General features: G+C 27.1%; 1 protein-coding gene across 1 annotated transcript in view; it reads right to left on the reverse strand.

Moving 5' to 3' along the window:
• LOC129960119 (dedicator of cytokinesis protein 1-like) overlaps window positions 1-16,435 on the reverse strand; it is a 51,819-nt gene that overhangs the window by 17,357 nt on the left and 18,027 nt on the right. The window contains exons 14-25 of the mRNA XM_056073256.1: window positions 15,734-15,858; window positions 14,778-14,876; window positions 13,838-13,910; window positions 12,949-13,052; window positions 12,654-12,864; window positions 10,396-10,493; window positions 10,198-10,287; window positions 8,491-8,591; window positions 7,168-7,302; window positions 6,798-6,977; window positions 1,118-1,224; window positions 209-432 (exon numbers count right to left, since the gene is read on the reverse strand). Coding sequence (XP_055929231.1) covers window positions 209-432; window positions 1,118-1,224; window positions 6,798-6,977; window positions 7,168-7,302; window positions 8,491-8,591; window positions 10,198-10,287; window positions 10,396-10,493; window positions 12,654-12,864; window positions 12,949-13,052; window positions 13,838-13,910; window positions 14,778-14,876; window positions 15,734-15,858 — 1,547 coding nt within the window. The remainder of the gene's footprint in view (window positions 1-208; window positions 433-1,117; window positions 1,225-6,797; window positions 6,978-7,167; window positions 7,303-8,490; window positions 8,592-10,197; window positions 10,288-10,395; window positions 10,494-12,653; window positions 12,865-12,948; window positions 13,053-13,837; window positions 13,911-14,777; window positions 14,877-15,733; window positions 15,859-16,435) is intronic.

The following is a 16,435-nucleotide window of genomic DNA, read 5'->3' on the forward strand; positions in this document are numbered from 1 at the left end:
TTTATTCTTTTTTGTTCATGCAACAAGTACATTTTCTTTTATTACTATTAGAGAATTAATTAAAAATAAAATCAAAATAATAGTAATACATAAATGTGATAATATAATGTTCTTATTAAAAATATTTTCATTGCATTCACGACACATAAAAATATTTTTCCATATATAAAGTATATAAGAAATAAAGCAAGCAAAACAAGCTTCTTACCACTAATGAATTTTTACGTTCCAGATGAACTACACATTGGATGATAGTCCTCAATATAGAAAGCATTATTTCTGATATGTCATTGTGTGTTGCTCCAACATCACGACCATATAAATAAATCATTATATCACTCATGATCTTAACAGATAATTCCATCTCATCTTTTCTCTCCAACAAGTTCTTTATTTGATTACATATCATTGGAAGAAGGATTAAACGGCACTCTATAAAATAATACAATTAAATTTAATGTTTAAAATCTATAAAACAATAAAGATTTTCGTGTTCAACATTTGAAAATTTTAGATTACAATAGAACTTTGCAAATTAAATCTCATAAAAAAAGCATATTTAGTGAATAGAAATTCAATATATAACTGTAGCAAATACTTAAAGACATAACAAGTAAAGGAAATCATAAACAAATTAATGTGGAATAGCAAAAAAATATTACAGACAAAATATAAATGTTAGAAGCAATTAATAATATATGTATGATTCATTTTAACTCATTTACTTTAAATGATTGAATTATTAACTGTTAATTTTTAAACAGATCAGAATGAATAATATGCGACTTTACTTTAATACATCACAAAATAATAAGGAATTTTTTTTCTACGATAGCAATTTTAAATAACTTGCTATAACAATCATATCTGTTATCATATTATAATCTTTTTTCAAATACAGGCATGCATAGTAAAAAACTTAGTAGAATATCATTAAAAAGTCTAATTTGACTTTTGAAATGGAAATTAAATGAACAAAACTTCCTTGGAAAATAAACATAACCAAAAATATGGATAAAAATTCAAATAACTATTTATGTCTACTAATATAATAAAATAGAAGGTTTTTTTTTATATCTCTAATTTAATGCCAAGGAAAAATGTGACAATAAATTACCTGGTATTCGAAAAAGGTCACTATGAACTAAATCATTGACACACATCATTTTTTGCTTAGTTAGCCGATCCCTTGGAACATTATTGATGAGCTTCACAAGGACATTACTACAAGAAATTAAAATTAGAATATCATTTAAAATGTATAAAAAAATTAAAACGTATGATAGAGAATCAGGGATAAGAGTAAGCAGGAAAATTTTACCTTGTTAATCTGCAAAGAACCGTAATTATGATGTTTCAATAGCAATGCTATTGTTAGAGTATGATGCATCAGCATTGGCTTGCCACAATTTATTTTCAGTTTACAAGATAAAATTCACTGTTTACTTTTCTATGAAATCTTTCAATTATAAAACACAAAATATTCAGAAAGCCAAATATCCAGACATATTTCTAATTAAAGCACATTTCATAAGTTATAAATGGCCTACTATTCCTAGTAACCATTTAGTGAAGCTCTAATGAGAAAATCGAAAATTTGTAACAGCTTTTTTTTTTTTTTTTTTTTTTTTGGCATACCATTAGGTTTTATAAGCTTGCTTTAACTATACATACTTCCTTTTTTAAAAACTGAGTAAGTGTATAGTTTTGCTGTGTTTAACAGAGTGTGACAGAAAGGGGGTTTCAGGAGAAAGTCAGGAAATTTTATCGATCTGGAAAAAACCAGGGAAATTGGTTAAAAACATCTAAAAATCTGGGAAAATTGTGCGCAAGGGAATTTTTGCTGTGTGCAATCGGCAATTTCCCATTATCATTTCTTTACATCTGAAGCCTAATGTTGCCAAAATGATCGTAGCAACAATAAAATAGGACAGCTTTCTTTCAAGGGCAAGGCAATTTCTTTAGAATTTTCTTATGATAAGAAAAGAGATATTGGTAAAGAGAAAGTTGAAGAATATTGGTAACAGAAACCTTAATGAAACTTTCAAAAAGATCAGTTTTCACTTTTCAAAAAACAGAGTATGAATAAATTATGATTAGCCTACTCTCAACTCAAAGCCTTGCAATGACGACATACTCTAATACTTTCTTTGATAATAATACTTTCTCATAGCAACAGTAATGTGGAGGAAGAATCTTCGATTAATAAAGATTATCTATGTGAAAATATGAAAGAACATTCATTCATTGCATAAAGAATTATTTATGACAGCATTCAAGCAAATACTGGAATAAGTAATTTTAAAGAGTAAAAACAATTGATGGAATTCAAGAGCCAAATATGAAGAACGTAAAGAAAAGAAATGGAATGAATCAAAAATATGAAAAGAAAAAGGGGGAAAGAATATCAGCTTAAAGAAATAAAAAAAAAAAAAAAAGAAATATCAGCTTTATAATAATTAAATAAAATTAAAAAAAAAAAAAACAATTCCTTGAAACAGCTGAAAAAGAGAATTCAGAAGTTGAGAAGGAAATTGCAAGCCTCAAACGGTCACAAAAAGAAGGTTTAAACACTTGTTAATTTGCTTAAAGGAAAACTGGTAAACAAACCAAGTATTTGTTTTACCTGTACCTAAATAATTGATATTTCAATTTTGAAATTCTTAATTGATTATTATTTGTAATTTTTTTTGCATTTTAATTCAATAGGTAAGCATTTGTTAGTTGAGTTATTATCTTTAAATTGGTATTTTACATCTAGTTTTATTTGCAATATAAATGAAATTAAAATATTTTTATTTATTTATAAAAGCATAAGTTTTTGATTAGAGGAAGTAATTTTTTGCGATTTGTTAAAAAAAAAGAAGAAAAGACTAAAAGTAATATTTAGCAATTATTCCTTAAACCTTTGTTGAAATATATATTATCAAGTGCATAGATTTGTCAACTTAAGATGCAACATGCAATTCTAATACTTATGGATAAAATAAATAATCTGTGTTTCAAAGAGTAGTTTTAATGTTTTCTAGAATTCTTATGCAGTTCCACAAACAAAGTATTTAGTCAAAATTTCCAGTATTCTTTTCCACACATAGAACATAAGAAATGTAATGTACTATTTCAATAGTTTTTTTAGAATGCTCATTCCATTTTTTAAAATAAATTTCATGGTAATACAGTTTTTTGCTTTAAATAACTCCTAAAACTGCTTTTAATAATGTATATTGTACACATCAAATGATTCTCAGTAGAGAGAAAGCCAGGAAACTAATATAATTAGTAGCCCCAAGTCAAGGAAATGTTGCAACTTTAGTCAAGGTAATTTTTTAATTTTCTGTAATATTTATTTCTATATCTTTATGTAATATTTTATTACAAAACAATTTTATCATTACATGATTTTTTATTTACAAAACATTATTTCCTACCTCTTTCATTATTTCTTACTTATAATACATGGTGTTCCTTTATTTGGTTCAACTCATTTATGACAGAAAACTCATTAGTTTGGAAATAACTGAAGAAATTGGAAACAATAAAAGGCTTATGACTTCAAAATTGGTAATCAATGGCAGCAGCTGGCAAAAAAAGATTGAAAGACTAGTTTAGTAGGTGTATATTCTTTTTGTGCACTATCACTTCTTGTAATTTGTGCAAGCTTAAATTTTAATCTTCAATACTATCCTGTTTTTGACAATTTTAATATAAAAGGCACATTATTTTGTTACAGGGAGTAGTTTTGTTATCTATACTTATAATAAAGCTCAATGTGTGTGTGTGTGTGTTGGCGCTCTACAGGCCAGGTCATTTGACATACAACTATCAAATTTGGTACATGTATACCTTAGAGGTCGGGAATGTGCTCCTGGGGTCCCTTTTTTTGAAATTTTAATTATTAATTAAAAACTAACTTTCCCGCCAAAAAATCTTCCATTTTCGCCACCGCCAACTTTTCCGTCAAAAAAAAATCTTCCATTTTCCCCACCGCCAAATGAGTAAGGCTTTATTTTTTTTTTCTCCCAACAGTAATGAGGCTAGGGTTACCATTTTTCGGCGGATTATTTCAAACGATTCTGTTTATTTTCTTAATGTTTTATGCATTTAAAATGAAACATTGTTAATTAATCCATGTTTCAGATTCATTCTGAAGTATTTTTGAATTAAAATAACACAGAATAAAGGAAATTAAAAATGTATAATCTGCATAGCGTTACCCCAACTGGCGTAGAAAAATTCACGCATTTGCGTTACGTAAGTGGCGAAGAAAATTCACGCATGCGCATTGCGTTCTGATTGTTGAAATGACAACCATTATCAACGGATGATTTAAATTATTTTTGGTTAGTTGCATGCTTTTGTAATTAAATTGTATTTATGTTAGTTATATATATTTTTTGTATATGCTTATAGTTTTAAGTACATCGTTTTTTAAGTAGTTTTTTTAAACCTGTTTTCAAACGATTATTTTAAACGATTCATTTTATTTTTTTAGTGTTTCATGCATTTAAAATGAAACATTGTTAATTAATAGATCTGTTCATGATGAATCTGAGAAAATTTTGTTGGCAAATTCTTGAGATATTACATAAATTAAGAAAGATATTCTTTAGTGCCCATAAAGTTTAAACGCTCAGTGACTCTATTATCAGTAATCATATTATTAAAAAAAATGCTTTGTTTCAGTAAAAAATATTATTATATTAATTGCAGATTAATCATTTACACTTTAATTTAAAGCATAAATTCTACGAGGGGTAACAGAAAATTAGAGAGATACATATCACGTTATGACTGAAGGCCTTTATAATATTATGAGTGAATTATATGACTATCAAAATTTGAAGTTTTAAAATATTTTGCTGAAAAATCTATTAAAGTTGGAATTGCGTAAAATATTTAATGGTATGACCGGAGTTTAACCCCCTGCTTGGCAAAATTTTTAAAAATCGCCGCCAACAATGGCCTTGCGAAATGTTCAAAAGCAAAGTAGCAGATGTTCCATCATAGTGCATAATAAAGATTGCCAGCTTTGGCGTGTTATCGCAACTTGGCGAAGAAGGGGGTTAAACTCCGGTTCAAGCTATTTAATTATTAAAATTTAAACGAACATTAAGATTGGCGAACCGGCTGGTCACCAAAGGCGGCTAGTCATAGAATATTTCAAGCAAACACTAATTAATGAAATGGGACAAGGACTAACTCAGTAATTTAAAGTTGAAAATAGCAGTATGATTTCAGATCTTTTTCTTAAGTGCTTGAAGTATTTTGCTCCTAACATTAAGGCAGCTTCAGAAAATTTTGTCCTGCGCATTGCAGACAGACATTATTTATTTCTTACAATTTTGTTCTGTCATGAGAATTTTATAATGTTTTTAACTTGCTTGCCTCATCTAAGAAATCATGTTTGACCTTTACATAAGAGTATATTTTACACTACTGAAAGTTTTGTACATAGCAAATATTAAAAATTAGCTCATACAATACTTAAAAAAATATTAATGCTTACCAACTAGAAAGTGTTTTCAAAGACACCTACACAATTACTACAAAAATTAAACTTGAATTCCTTTTTTTTTTTTTTTTTTCCCCTACAGGAATACAATAATTTAATCCTGGTATAATCAAGGAAGACTTTTTTTACATTGGTGATGGAAAAACCATGAAAGAATATCTAACTGGATATGTAAATCCAAATGTTGGAGCAAATAAAACACAAGAAGCAACACCAAATTTATAAAAAATGTTTGCAATAAAATTAACATTACCATTCATTTGAATTTATTGTTTCCTAAGGAAAAGGTAAAAGACAGTGAGAACAGGAAAAACAGAGAAAAGGGGGGAGGGAGAGAGAAATACTGATTGTCTTATAAATTTATTTTGAGAAAAATAGAAAACAAAATAAAGTAAAAAGATGAAAAAGATCACAGGGAAAGGAAATGAAAGAGTAGTTATAAAACAAAAAAGAAACAAAATTCACTAAAAAGATTGACTTTTTACTAAGACCAACATCATCATCAAGTTCAGCTCAAACTATAGTTACAGCTGAAAATAAAATTTTATTTATTTGCTCAAGATGTGGAAATTCTAATAATGAAGACAGAATTCAATACAGATTGCACAAAGAGTAGAGGCTTGTGGACTGTAATATTAATAAAGGCAGAAGTCTTTTTATATGTGATCATTGTTAGGCCAGATTTTGTGCTCCTGCCTGTCTTTAATTTCCAAGTAGGGCAAATGCATGCAATTTCCATCCCCCTCCCTGCTTAAATGATGAAAGACAAAATACCGAATTCTAGATGTATTGCTTCATTATTCAATAACGAACTCTGTGTAAAATTTTGAAGTCTGCATCAACTTATTTTAATTGCTATAAATAAAAACCAATTAGGAGCATATTCTTATCTTCCTTCCTATAACTTATAAGGTGCATTTTACAGAGGAAAGTTCTTTTATAAATATATATGCAAACAAACTATGAACAATTTAAAAAAATTATCTTTATACTTTGATTGTAAGCTTTTGTTTGAAAAAAAAAAGCAAAAGCAATTACATTAATGAAAAAATATCTTTTTATTTATTTAGAATGAAAACAGTTCATTTAATCCAGAGCATTAAAATATACAAGAGCGCACTGAATTTCAGAATATGAAGAATTATTTTTACCAAATTCAATATATACTGCAGAATTAAAACGAAAAAGGATTATTTTGAATTTATTAAATGAAAGTGACCAAGATATTGAAACTTCATGTCTCAAAGTAATGAAATTAAATAATAAAAGAATGAAAGATGCATACCTTAATTCTAAACCATCAAAGACAGATAATATATCAGGAATTGTGAAAGGAAAATACTTCAAACATGCTCCTTGGACAAGAAGAGTAGAATCAGTGTCATATAACATCATAGAAGTTATTGAATGTAATAGTTGATTCATCGATATTTCAAAAGATTCTCGACCTTTATCTTCATTTAAACTAATAATAAAAAAAGCAATTACATGATAATAAACTAAGAAAAAAGCAATTATATAAAATATATTAACTCATTATGCATAAGAATGTAATTGTGTAAAAAACAAGAAGAAAAAAAAATTATTGCTAGAATTATTTTCTCATATCTTTTTTTCTATTTTAAAATTAAAAACACAAATATAATAGCACTTACGCAGCAAACAGTTGACGAGATCGTACAATAAATTTGAATATGTATTCAATAGATTTCATGGTACGTAGAAGAGTTTCTTGATTTTCCTTTTGTAAAGCATTATCAACATAATACTTTAAAACCACAATTAGCTTGCTGAAAAAAAAATTAAGTTTAGATGCAAGAAAAACTTTGATTACTAGTACTCAAGAGTTAATTCACAAATTTTTCTAATCATACTGACTAATGAATTTAAAACTAATAAAAGCTTAAGCAGAAAAAATATTTCATAGAAAAAAACTTAATGATTTATTGTGAATAATTCAGTAAAAAAAAATTAAGAAATAAAATTGTCGTTGTATTGTTAATTACATGGTCCAATCACATTAATGTGACCACCTGTCAAAATCCAGAATAACCACTCGCAGAGCAGACAGCTGCAAGAGATGCAAGAAGATAATAAATTAGGTTGCTGAAGGTGTTCACTGGGATGTTGAACCATGCCAAATCCAGTGCTGTGGCCAGCTGCACTAGGTTATGCGAATGTGGATCCATGGTGCAAACAACCAATCGAGGTAGTCCCACAGATTTTTGATTGGGTTCAAATATGGGAAATTTGTGAATTAAGGGAATACAGAAAACTCATTCTGGTACTCTTAGAACCACGCATGTACACTACGAGCTTTATGACATGCCACATTATCCTGTTGGTAGATGCCATCATTCTGAGGAAAAACAAGGTCCTCAAGGATAGACGCGTACTTCTGTTGATCCATCATGCCTTTCACAATAATGAGTGCACTCAGAGAATACAACGAAAACATTCCACAGACAATAATGCTCCCTCCTCCAGCTTGGACCCTTCCGGCAATTGTTGCAGGGTGTTTGCTTTTAGATGTTTCACTTCGTATACATCAATGTCCATCTGTCCGATGATGCAAAAAACGTTATTCATCAGAAAAGCCATCTGTCTCCACTCAGTGGAAGTCCAGGTGTAGTACTGGCCTGCAAATTCCATCATTCGTCGCTGATGAATGTTTTCCAAACGCCAACAACACAATTTACATATCCACCAAATATGCTGATAACACATGCCTTCTGCAATTGGTTATTTAACAAAGTAGGCGGTGGCCACATTAATATGACTGGACTGCATGCAATAATATACAATGTAAATTAACTTTATAACTCAACTAACTCATTGATTATTATTAAGGATACTATTTCAAATTTTATAATTCATAGAGGAATTTTTAAAAAAGAAATAGCAATTGTACAAAATAATTTATTTTAGCAAACTATCTTAATGCCAGTATGCCAAATGAAAATATATTAAATGCTTACTTATATGTTAAAGTAGCACTAAAGTTTTCTCTTATGTATAAATCAAGTATAGGTCTGAAATGGTGATATTTTCTATCAGATACTAAGCCAATAATGAAAATCTGAAAATAAAAAATGAATGCAATAAAATATTGAATGTATTAACATTATGTAGCCTAATTATCAAACATTTATCAAAATATTTCAATAATTAGCACTTAAGGACCAATTCCATGTAAAACATATGTCATGCTAGGACAAAAATATTTAATACATTTTTATTGATCTAATAAAGTTCAAACAGGCAGAAAAACAGCAACTGCAAAATATCCAAATTATTAAAGAAAGCTTTAAAAAGGATAACGAAGTTCACTTAGACATAATGAAGTGCAGACATCGTCTATTACAGCAAACCAGAATGCTTACATGTTAGAAGAAATCAAGTAAATTATATATGCTTCGGACAATTCTGGATAAAAGATAAACATAACATTATAATATGACAATTGCTTAATCAAAACTGTAAATTGTTACATTACCAGATTTTTTTACTTTTTTTTTTATGAAAAGAGTTGCAGGTTTGCATTTAAGATTTTTATTCTAAAAGTTTTCCTTGGGCATTGAACATAATACAGTGAAACTTTGCTAACAAGCAAAATTTGTTCTGGAGTTTGATTTAGTTTAGTTATATTAACATCCCATTTTTTAAAGAAACACCAGGGCTATTTTGGGACGAACCTAATAATTTTGAACCGTGGTCAGATGACAAGGACGACACCTGAGCTGGCACCCCCCCCCCCCTCTCCACACCACACCAGCGGGAGGATGTGTGCTCATGACGGATTTAACGTGCAACAGACCCGCTTACATGACGGTTCTGAAGCTGAGACCTTACCACCAGGTCACCGCGACCCTAATTTGTTCTTGACTCTTATATGCAAAACAAAACACTCATTCAGTGAAACAATTTGTTGTAGAAATCCATATAATATAAGATAGTGTATTCAATTCTGAAAAAAATTATGCAAATTTATAGTTATATAATACTTTATAATGTATAGTCTATTTTACCAGAAAGTTGTCGAAAAATAATTGTCTTTGGCTAAGCTTCAAAATTTGGTGAAAATGAGGCACAGCATTATCGCTAAAAAAGTTTGCAGCGTACCTGCCATTGCCTGATTAGGGTGATACTTCTCACTGCATGATGCAATATTTCCCCATGTTTTCAGCATCTCCCTTATTTTAAAGGAAGATTGTTTTTCTGTTGAGGAAATTATTTTCTCCACTCTTGACCGAATCTCATCTGGAACTTTTTGCTGTGACATAGAATGCAGTTTTTAAGTAGTTCTAGTTATGTTTTTCCATCAGCTCATTGATATCATTGTAATCCACTTCTAACTTCATAATCTTGTACAGAGATATAATTTCATCAATTAAGGTTCACGAACATTTGCTCAAAACTCTCAGAGACACATTCGACAATGCTATCTGGCCCAAACTTCTTCCATGTAAACCAAATGCTCAACAGAAACTGATACAGGCCAATCCAGCATGTGGCATTACAGATTCTTCTCACTATTCATTCTGCGAAACACTTTCATTAAACAAGTCACTTTTCTACATTTTGCTCATCATATGAATCAAGATCAAAAGATAACAGTTTTAAAGCAGAGAGAATAAGATTTTTTAGTTAAATTTATATTTAAAAAGCAAGAAAAAAATACATACCAAAGCTTCAAAGACTAAATTATCATACAGTTCCGAATCTGAATTTTGCATGAGAATATTGAATAAGGCATCCAAAGTATCTTGTAAAAACTTTAAAAAGAAATAAACAATTATAATTTCTATTTCACCTAATTTATTTTTTAATAAAAAAAAAAGATAATTCATACAAAGATATGTATTTCTTTACAATTTACTTACTTTTACAATTTCCTCTCCATCAACTTTCATCAAAGAGAGCAAATTATTCTTCAGATTTTCAGGATTAGACCACCATTTTAGCAACCCGAGTAGATCAACTTTAAAATTGCCAATTAAAAATTAGTTGAAATCAAATGACAGTACAGTATTCAGATTAATTTTATTAAATTAACATGAAAACATTTGTAATTATTTCAGCTTAAATATTATTGAACTATCTATCCATTCAATAACATTTCATAATAAATCACTGATTATAAGAAAAAAAATAAAAAAAAATCATGCCATATAAAATAGCAATAAATTATATATAAAGCCTCCATCAAAAATAGATATAAGCTAGATATAAAGCATCCATTAAATTTGGTCTGCTGTCTATGATATAGCATTTAAAAATCAGAGAAGTTCCAACTTAATGGAATGATACATGGATGTAGGTATTAGGGATTGCAATGCCGGTATACCAGGATACAGATTACCGCTATTTTGAGGCATTTGTACAATATTGTAATACTGGTATTCCTAAGTTAAAATACCGTTTTGTCGGTATTTATTAGAAATTTTAAAAATTGTCTCCACTATATGTTCAGGGATCGCCAACAGAGCAAAAAAGTATACGTTTTTGTTTTTATGTCTCCCTAACTGGCGAAATTAAATTGTGAATACAAAATTGCATTGTACAATCAAGAGAAGTGATAAAATACTGTTTGACAACGGATTGTAAAACCCTCCGCGCTTTTGGATAGATTTAATTCGACAAAATAGGGGTGAGAGGAAAGATGAAAGGAGGAGATGTTTACATTTAAACAATGAAGACTCGCAGTTTTATGAGATGTAAACATTACAGATAATTAGTAATACAGAATGTCTTATGGTATTTACATAATTATAATGATTTTAAAAATGAAAACGAAAAAGAAGAAGAGACTAATCAAATCAAATCTAATTAAGTTTATAAATTTTCTTAAATTTTTTTACCCACAAACCTATCCACATTCAGAAGAGTTCGGTACAGTTATCGAAGATTATGATGACACTAATGCCTATAGTGAAAAGGAATTGTCTCTTGAACAAAAATTAGAATTAGAGAAAAATAAAAAAAAATTCAACAAACCAAAATACAATACAGAAATCAGCTATATCCAAAACCATCCGACCAGAAATCGATTTATTTGAATATGAAGGATTTAGAGGTAAATACTTGGAAAAAGTATACCACTAACTAGCGTATACGTGTTTTCGACAGCTGGTAATTTTTGCACAAAATTACGTCCCAGGCTTAATGACAGTACAATTGAAGCATTATGTTTTTTAAGGTCACATTTCAAAAATTTGCAATAGTACCACAGACTGAATAGTGATATTTACACTTTTTTGTGATTTAAATAAATTAGATGTTTTTTTTTACTTTTTGTGATTCTTTATATACTGTTAAAATTTTTATAAGTTACAAATTATTTTTTAAGATATTTACACTCTCTAATAAAACTGGCAAATAAAAGAAAGAAACACCTGTCTTTTCTTTCTTTTTCTAAAATTTCTATTACCAGTATCCCGGTATTAAGATCTAAAAGATACCGTATACCGGTATTGAACTTTTGATCCGATTTTGCAATCCCTAGCAGGTATAGTTCAATTCAATGAATAATTAAACATTAAAAATCTGGGCAATAAATACCTTTTTCTTTCACAATTCAAACTAGTACTTTAAAATCCAACTTGTAAAAATTGAAATTTAGATTTTCATTTCTTCTTAATAATTAGTGCAAAAAAATTAATCAACACAGCACACCTGAATCATAAAACATATTACATTCCAACAAACTTATCAGATTAACAAATAAATAAATAGTATAAAGTTAATTAAGTGCATTCAACAAGCAACATGCTTTCAACAGAAATTTCTTTACAAACTATACCTAAGAAAAAAAAAAAAAATACATTTCAATTTCCATGAACAGCATGCAAATTTTCTTTTAAAAATATTGTTGTCTTTAAAACAAATATAAGCATCCCAACAATTAAAATCACTTACATTATATGCCCATCAACAGTTATTCCTGAAGATAAAAATGCATTTAAGTAATTTGTAACTGACAATACTATTTACACTTCATTTAAATAAATACAAAAAATTACTAATTATTTCATCCAGGTATATAATAGTTTTGAATCAAATAAACATTTAAATATTTAGCAGCAAGAAATTGATCAGTATTAATATATGTAGAAGGGAAAGAAAGATATTATGAACTTACCATTCTGCGTTAACTTTGTAGAACAAACCAAAGAGTTAATATAAAAACTGTCTTTTGAACTTAGTGTGAGGCCATTCAATGAAATTAAACTATTTGAATTTTTATTAGGTGTAGGAGGACAATTAACAGCAATATACTTTTCCAGTTCTTGGCGAGTAGAAGGCAGATTTATATAACTAATGTCACTATCATCAAAGCGTTTATAGTCAATCTAAAAAAGAACAGAAATAATTTTATGAATTGAAAATTAAACCATAAAAAAAAATTGAGGAAATCATAAATCTAATTTTGCTACCTTATACACTAAAAGCTCATGGACTTCATCTTTCAATGTTGTCCCATTCTCATGCATAAGTTTGACAAATGAAACCGCAAATGCCTTTTCAGCTCTATCTTTTGCTAAAAGAAAATACACATCATATGAAACTAATTGAAAATTTGAAACTGATAAAGATCATTTTACCACTGAATTTTATATTATATATATATATATATATAAAGGCAGTTTTACAATATGTAAATTTTTTATCAAACAAATTATGCATATCTATAAATGTCTTTGAAAGAATTTTCAATGAATCACATAAATAAATAAAAGTATATGTATCTTGAATATTAAAATCATTTCATAATAAAAGGGGTGGAAATATCTATTCTTACAATACTATCTAATATGTAACCCTTTATTCAGTTCTTCATATTAAATAAAATAATACTAAATTTAATTCTAATCGCATGAGCCACATAAGAAGTTGAGCATCCTGCTTGCCAAAATATTGTTAAAAAAATTATAAAGATATAATATAAGGAATTATAATAAAGAATATATATATAAGGAAGGATAATTACCTGAAACAGAATAAATTAAAGGCTAAATATAAGGAATATAATAAATACATACAGTGACAAATTATAATCATGCCAATTAAATAAAGTTAAAAATATAAGCAAAAAAATAGAAGGAATAATTTACAAATTTTGAATTATAAAAATAAATATTTTAAAGGACACATTGTTCTGTTGTCATTATGAAATTAAATTATATATTTATGAAAAGGATAATAGACTTTTAAAGAACACAACAGATGTTTGAGAAGTAAGGAAATCAAGGAAACTAACAAATCATCCTTATTAGTAAAAAAGGGTTATTTATTAAAAAAAAATAATAATTAAGAATATTTTACCATCATTTGACGAACGGTGCTTAAATGTAAATTTCAGATGAGCACTATAAAACTCTTCAATTGGTATAGCTATCTGGAGAAGAAAACAGAAATATTTTATTACTATGAATTGAATATGTATAAAATTATAATCAAGTTGATATACTTTATTAAAATCAGACCAAAGACTTTATAAATGTTAAGCTCATTTCATTCAATCTAATTTAAAAAATAACCACAATCTAAACTTGGAACTTATGGAAAATCAATTATTATGGTTGGCAATAGTTGTGTAACATAAAATCGATTAAAATTCTTTTTTTTTTTAATAAAAAAAAGGAAGAAAAGAAAGAGAAAAAAAAATCTTTTTCTTACATAAATTAATATATAAAAAATAAAGTTGAAAATGAAAGCAAGAATAAAAAGATAAATTGCAATATACAAAAATTGTAAATAGAAATTAAGATAAAACATAATATATAAATTGCCATACATAAAAAATGAGTATTAGAGACAATAATTTTACAATTAATTTTTCACTATATATGATATATGAAATACTAGTTTAAAAATTTTATTCTACAGAAAACATCAAATTTCACTAAAATAATAATTATTTCATTAAATATAGTGATAAAAGCAACCCCTTTCTTGCAGTATAAACATTTACAACTACGTTGAAATAAGTATTGGTGAAATTATATGGCAGCCATTTTATTTAATAAAAAAATTATGATAATATCGAATCTTATTCAATAACTTTCCATTCCTCTTAAAGTAAATTTATGCATATCACATATTATGAAGTTTTATTTTTAATCACCAAGGTTAGACTAGAGAAAAAGAAAGAGGGGAAAAATGATTTAATATTTTAAATATGTTTTCTTGAATCTTTCAAACTTATAAATCAGTTTCAAACTTATTAGCAAAAACATTTTTTAAAAAAATGCATTTTTCATACTTTGACATTTTCCATCCACTTGGGTTTATCTTCATGGTAATATATCACACTCTTGTATTCATTTACAGTATCAGATCCACAGCCCATACTTATAACATTCTATATAAAACAAAACATGAAAAACATTAATAATAGAAAAGCATCATGATTATAAAATATTAAAATTAGATATCATGTTCCTTCTTAGTAATGAGATTTTTTGATTTTTTTTATATCAGATGTATTTATAAACTTTTATTATTGATATTTCAGAGAAAATGTATGAATTCCCAAATATGTTTAGACAATTTTTATTTTTAATTTGCATATACAAAACAACTCTAAAAAAATAACAAAAAAAAAGGGGGGGAAAGCACTTATAATTTGAATTATCTAATAATCAAACTTAATTTATATAATTATAAATTATAGATCTATATAATAATTAAATATAAAATAAAGACCAGATTGCTCTGAATTAAAAGCCTAATAATACTTTTTTTTAATTATAATTTATATTAAATGTAATTTTAAATTCCAATGACTAACTGAAAACTTCATTTGAGATAAATTTGAAATTTTATTTTACTTGCAAATTTTTTTCTCATGTTAATTATTTATGTGCATTTATTCATCTTACAAATATAATTCTTATTTTTGAGTTTAATAAAGTAATGTGGGCAAAATATTTATAGAAAATAAAAATGCAGTTGCCGAAAAAAAGGAAGAAAATTTTGATATTCATTGTACCTTCTTTTCTTTACAAGCTTCAATTCAAAAATACAAATAACAAAAAGGTACATATTCTTCAATATTTGGTACCTACTCAAATATAGACAAATGAATAAATTCATGTGAAAGTTTCTTTTTGATTAAAAAAAAATAATAATAATTGTGAATTGAAGAAGACAGAAGCAATCTCTTTCTCTCAAACTAATAAGTAATAATAATAAATGAATAAAATGAAAAATTCTTACAGGAATTAATTGCCCTTTCTCATTCAAAACTTTAACTGATACTTCTATGTTTCTGTCAGATGATTTTGCTCCTTTTGTAAATTCCCCGTGTGATATAGTTAAATACAAATCATTACGGACATCACCTGTAAATTCATGCACTTATTAAGCATTAAAAGACAGTCAAACATACTTTTGAATAGTGGCACTAAGCACATGTAATTGAATTTATAAATACATGACTGCTTGATAATAAAAAAAAAATTCTACATTATATATTTTAGTGTTTTCTTTTCCTTTACATAGACTTACCTTACAAAATGATAATTTTCCCATACCTAAAGACATCAATGCAGCAAAGAAACACAAGGAAAAATATTTATAAAACTTTATCTACTAAAAGGATTGCATTCAGAAAGTGAATTTTCAAAACTGGTTAACTTATAAGTAATCAAATTTAATGATTTTATAACAATACATAAAAGTTTAAAACAAAGTATTTAATTTATAAAAATACTCTTTCAGGAAAATTAATAAGAATAATATTTAACGTATAAAATCAATACATAATATATATATATATATATATATATATATTTGTCATATTCAACAGTTTAGACTACATATTCATTTGCCACTATTAAAACTGAGAAAAAAAATTATTTAATAATCTGTCTAACAATTTTAATACAATATGACACAAATATCTATATATTTTTTTAA

This window comes from Argiope bruennichi, chromosome 2 (assembly GCF_947563725.1).
Source record: "Argiope bruennichi chromosome 2, qqArgBrue1.1, whole genome shotgun sequence".
NCBI classification, from domain to species: Eukaryota; Metazoa; Arthropoda; class Arachnida; order Araneae; family Araneidae; genus Argiope; species Argiope bruennichi.